This window comes from Megascapheus bottae, chromosome 3 (genome assembly GCF_031878675.1).
Source record: "Megascapheus bottae isolate mThoBot1 chromosome 3, mThoBot2.hap1, whole genome shotgun sequence".
Taxonomy (NCBI): Eukaryota; Metazoa; Chordata; class Mammalia; order Rodentia; family Geomyidae; genus Megascapheus; species Megascapheus bottae.
This window is the reverse complement of record NC_143511.1, coordinates 7,235,159-7,241,014: the sequence shown is the minus strand read 5'-3', so window position 1 is coordinate 7,241,014 and position 5,856 is coordinate 7,235,159. Positions and strand designations below refer to the sequence as shown.

Here is a 5,856-nt window from a genome sequence, read left to right as displayed (position 1 = left end):
GCTTTGAGAAGAGATACATGAGGTTGTATTCTGTAGTAAACTTAAGAAACATAATGCAGCCAGGAGTCAGTGGCTCATGGCTGTTATTCGGGCTACTCCAGAGCCTGAAATCTAAGTATTGTGATTCAAAGCCAGCAGAGTCAGGAGAGTCTATGAGACTCTTGTCTCCAATTAACCACCACCAACAACAAAAAACGCCACAAATAGAGCTGTGGTTCAAGTGAGAGAGCAACAGCACTGAGTGAAAAGCTAAGGGCCAATCTCCAAGTCTTGCGTCCAAGCCCCAGTACTGAGGATAAAAAAGCAAAAGAAACTCCCAATACAAATCCAAAGAGCTTGGAAGCAGAATTCCAATGTGATGTTTGATGTTTCACAGTTCACATAGAATTTTAGGGATTCTTCTGGTAGATTACATCACCTTGCTGGGATGAGCTGTGAACAAGAGAAAAGGAAGAGAGGAAGGAATCCCACTGGATGGTTTTTCTTGTTCTAGATCTTTATACTACACACCGAAGTGGCTATGTCATTTTCTATGTTCACATGGACCCTACTGCAGAACTGTAATATCCCTCAGATACCTTAGGGCTCAGTGGTCCTTTAAATTTCTGGCAATTGAAGGTGGGAGCTGCTTATATTCTCAAGGACATTTGAAGGGTGCAGAGATGTCCTGTTACTTAGAAGAATTCACTTCCCCACAGCCATTTTCCACTTTACACATGTGTATTGCTCAAGTGTATTGCTGTATAATGTTTAAAAATAAACACGGACCTTATGCTCTGTCCATTGTGGTTATATACAAAAGCGTGGCTGTGTGCTCTGGTGAGCAGTGAAGCCTGGACCTCCTTCTATTTACTGTATGGTCACTGTCAGTTCAATGAACTGCCTCCTTGTTCTCCACCATTGTCCCACACTCCCTTAAACATTTGTCACTGAAGTGCCTCCAAAGACAAATAAACTGTCACTGAGAATTCAAACCTGCTAACTGGGGAAACGAGAAAGGCCACAAGGACACATGATTTTTACATGAAATCCAAAGGGGCTCTTCTCATGCCTTGGAAGGCTTCTGTAGGAGGTTGGGTTGGGACAGAATTCAAAAAAAAAGAAAGAAAGGAAGGAAGGAAAGAAAGAAAGAAAAAACACAGAAATACCTTTCCTTTCATTAATGATACTTCCAGGCAGGCTCTGCTAGACATTTGAGATGGCCAAATGTCCAAAATTCCAAAGGGTTCCCTAGAGAGCGTAACATATTACAGATGTCAACATCTGTAACAATCCTTTCTGTCTAGAAGCAGATGGCAACATAAAAACCTAGAGCTGATGGTCCCAGGGACCTAACTTCCCAACAGCCTGCTCTGCAGTCCCTAGATGTGTAGGGAGACTTGAAGACCTTGGGTTCCAGTGTATAATTGTCTAAATTAAAATAGACCACAGATCAATGTTCACTTTCTCTGCAGAGGAAAGCATAAAGCCTGTCCTCTCTCTTCCTAGAGTTGTGTTGATTTATTCCAGGCAGATGCTTTTGACAGGACCCTGTAAAATCAAGTCGTGAGTTTATTGTAGCAGTTAATTATTGAGCCTTTTCTAGTGCTAATGCCTTTTACTTCTTACTGGAGAAAACTGGGCCTTTTACTGGGACAAAGACTTAACTTTTAGTCAAGAATGTGTTAAAAATAACATGAGATGGAGATGATTTAAATATATTTAAGGACAAATGTGGAACAATTTCTTTACAAAATGACTCCTGGTCATTTTGTAAAGAAAGCTGATTTCATTTACAAGTCTCTTGGAGTACCTTTTGTTCAATTCCCAAAGAAACGATGCTGGCAGCTTTGTTTTAACAATATGTTTACTCAACCATTCAGGTGACTGGAGATTCCAAACACACACCACTCTCTTAGGCTTGAGTCTGAAAGTGCCACTATCTTAGACTTTCTAATAGTGTGCATAGAAAAATCTTGATTTTAGGGAATCAGGAGATTCCTGCCATCCCTCCATAAAAACTGGGGAAAGGGTTAGTTAGAAGCAGAATAGACCTGAAAGTAGGGGGTGGGCGTGAGTGAAAGGAAGTTGGAAGGGGCATAGCTTTAATTACTTTGGCAGCAGAGAAATCTGGTTATGTTTTCTCAGCACATGTTAATATCAAATAAAGAGACACCAGATCTTGCTAATCTGTCGACCCCTTAGACAAAGTTTATTTGTGGTGACTTTTAAACTCCTGACTTGCCTTCCAATCACTGCGTTTAAAATGAAAAGCTTTAAATAAACACCAGGAATAGAAGATAAATAAACTTTTTTTCCCCCTTGCAAGTGCCTAGCTTGGCAAGGTTCAGGCTCAAATCCCCAGAGGACAGAGCGCTCTCTTTTGTGTTAATGTTTAAAAGATTTTCCAATGCCGGAGTTTATTCCTACTGCAAACATTTCTATTTACAAGGTCAAGTATATCAGCACTCGACACAGCTTAAGAGTGTAATTATTTATCTAAGGGCGTTTGAGTGTAGATCAGTAGCTCTGGCTGAAACCCAGCCTTCAGCCCACTGCTAAACAAACCCCTCCCAACAATATTCCAAGTTCTGCTAATTATTCTTCTCCCTGGTGTTTTCTTTTGCCAGCCTGAAATGTTTTGTAACAAAATTTTGTACCTTTTCTTTCTTTTTAAACCCAAAGTGTGAAAATGACTTTGAAGTATTGAACCTTGTATGTTTTCTAGGACCTATTGGTAACAGATGTTATTGGCATGTTTGATTGCAGGAGACTGTCCAGTAGTCACAGAGAACACTCCTGGGGGTCAGGGACAAAAGAGGGAGGGGGGATGCACAGGAGAGGGGGTGGTCCCTGTGGAAGAAGGGGAGGGGAAATATACAGCCTGTGTCATCCCCCAATTATGCAAGGAACAGTTTGGGGAGTTCTCTCCACAAATGCAGCAACTAAAAGTCATTGGCCACTTATCTTTTTAGCTGGCTCATTTACAGATGTCTAATTGTTCATTAAATTAAAGGCAGAAATAGCCCACATTTCTTGTCTTGCACTGCATTTTAATTTCAACTGGTAGTTGAATTCCCAGTGTCCCTTCTACAGCCCTCCTCATCCATTATGGGGTTAACCACAGTGTAATTCTGGAAAGTAACCACACCATACTCACTGTTTAAACTCTTTACTGATGTACACATTTTTAATAAAACAAGTAACAAAAAATACACAAAGCCATAGTTATTTAAAACACAGAACTTTTTAAAAATGATGACTATAAAAATACAATGTTTAAGGCAGTTTGGAAATGCGTTTATACATTTCTACAACGTCCATAAATTCTCTGGAAAATAAGGATGTTACTTCAAATCTATAAAATATACTGTACATTTTAAGATGGTTCTAAATGGAGAATACTGCAAAATGGACTGTGGGTTTGGATCCTTGGTGACAAATGGGGGGGGGAGAGGGAGTAACATATGGTTTTTAAAACTTTTAATTTCTTTTAAAAATAAATTATTTTCTGAAGCATACAATTTATAACAATTCTATATACAAAATATAGCAACTGGTAACAAACCCCAGTTTTAACACACTTTATATAGGATGTACCAGGGCTTAATACCCTGATAGGAGCAGAGACTCTGCGTACTTGAACATGTAATTTCTTGATGCAAACAATGAAAATGGCAACAAAACAAACATCTTAAAGACGCTTTCATAGATGGCAGTACAGAGCTTTTAGAAATTAAAAAAAATTGCATTGTTCAAACTCATAATAACTCTAGATGAGCAATTTTTGGACCCAGAAATGTGCTAAAAAAAAAAATCAGAGTGGTAGCAATAAAGGCGGCACTTTTCTATTTACTTACTATTGTTTTGTCCTCAGTGGCCACCAGCAACAAAAGTAGATATCGTAACTATTTTTCTTTTTCCTGCTGCAGGAAAAAAAAAAAAAAAGCTAACCAACGGTCAGACCCTTTACCAAGGCCATTTCTCCTTTACCCTAGTCCCACTTTCCCGGTTCCAAATCCAGTTCCTTGGAACTGTTAAGACCCTATGGGTCGGTCCCAAGCCGGGGACACACCGGTTGTGTCCCAAGCCTGTTTCCTCAACGGGGTACTGACTCGTGCAGATTCGCATCTGCACAACAGGCCACTCGGTAAAAACTGAAAGCCCGGACAAGGGGCAAGGTCCAAAAGTCATGCTTGGAGAGAGCAGACGCCTAAGTGCCTAGCGTCCTGGCCGGTACACCGGCTAGGCAGAGTCGACCTGGAAAAAGACTGGGGGGAAGCGGCCCCTCCACCCCACTCAGTTCGGCAGCCCCAGGGCGAGCTGGACCGGGGAGCCGGACGCGGAGCTCTCCCGCAGCGAACGGCCGTGGGGCGCCAAGTCTACATCAGCCGCCCGAGCAGCAGCAGCAAGATGGAGGCGAGCGGGGTCCCTGCGCCTCGGGACATCGCACGGCCGCCTCCGCTGACGCTTCGGCGCCCGGGCCCATAGGGCGGCTCCCCGCGGCCGCCCGCTGCAGCAGCGCCGCCGCCCGGGCGCGGGGCGTGCGGGATCCCGTCGTCGTCGTCCAGCGGCTGCTCGCCGCCCGCACCCCCGAGGCGGGGCTCCTCGTCGTACTCTTCGTCGTAGTAGTCGTCCAAGCCGCCGTCCGAGCCGCTGCTGCCCGGGCCGTTGCCCAGATCGGCGCCGAAGCAGAGGCGGGCCATGTTCTCCTTGACCGACTCACAGATGGGCCTCTCCAGGCCGTCGCACACGCAGTCGTTGAGCAGCGCCGCCTTGGGCACGGCCAGCATGTCCTCGATGACCGTGCGGCACTCGTCCGTGCAGCGCAGCCCGTTGAAGAGCTTGCCGCAGTAGGTCAGGTAGCGGTTGAGCGCCAGGTTGCAGCGGCTGTCGCGCTCGCAGCGTCGCCGGGCCTCCACGCAGCCCATGACCCCGCCCGCGCCCGGGCCGCCCGCGCCGCCGCCGCCGCTCGTCCGGGGCAGGCACGGCTCAATGGCGCGCTTGGTGGACTTGCAGTTCTCGTCCTGCGCGCAATCACAGTCTTCCAGCGCGGGCCCGCGGCGCGTGTGGTTGAGCTGAATGAGCGCCGAGATGCAGTGGCTCGGACAGCGCCAGCGGGGCGAGAAGGAGGCGCCCGGGGCTGGGAAGGCGGCGGCGGCCGCAGCCACGGCCCCCGGCGGGTCGCCCCCGCCGCGCTGCGCCAGCACCGGCGCGCACGCCTCGGCGTACTGGTTGTAGGCGTAGCTGCACTCCGGCTCCCCCTGGCACTGCAGCAGCGCCTGCCAGCAGATGAGGCGGCGGCCGTGCGCCAGCCCGGAGCCCCGCGGCGCCGATCCCAGAAGCTGCAGCAGCGCCATCAAGCACAGCCAGGCGCCCGGCACGGTCCCCACGCGGGCCCCGCCACCGCCGGCCAGAAGCACGGCCACCATGTCGGGCAGCGGCGGCCGCCGGGCGAGGACTCGAGGAGAGGCGAGGAGATTCGGGAAGCGGCCGACGCTGAGCCGGTGGAAAAGTTTGCCCAAGTCCTGCCCACTTCTTGCATGAGTGTCTTCATAAATCCATGCGCGCCGCTAGCTGATGCCCCACTGGCGGCCGGAGGTGGGCTCTCGCTCAGCCTGCGCGGAGCTTCCTGGAAATGCACAGCCGCCGTGATTTTGTCCAGATCCCAGCCCCAGAGCCCTCCGCTCGGCTCCGGGCGGCGGCGGGACGCGCTCACTGCCGCCCCGGGGGGCTGCGGGCCGCGGGGCCGCGGCGGGGCTGCCGGACCGCGAGGCGCCGCGAGTGCATTTTGCTCCGCGCTGGCTGCTCCGTTGTGCGGCCGGCGGCGTCCAAGCTCGCTGTTCGCAGGGCGGCCGTGGCTGCTCTTTTCTCCCC

At 49.4% G+C, this 5,856-nt stretch overlaps 1 protein-coding gene across 1 annotated transcript; it reads right to left on the bottom strand.

Moving 5' to 3' along the window:
• Positions 1-3,141: 3,141 nt before the first annotated feature.
• On the bottom strand, positions 3,142-5,534 carry Gas1 (growth arrest specific 1). Its single transcript, XM_090329521.1, has one exon. It carries the CDS (start codon positions 5,409-5,411, stop codon positions 4,362-4,364), a length of 1,050 nt encoding a protein of 349 aa, XP_090185647.1. The 5' UTR covers positions 5,412-5,534; the 3' UTR covers positions 3,142-4,361.
• Between the last annotated feature and the right edge of the window lie 322 nt (positions 5,535-5,856).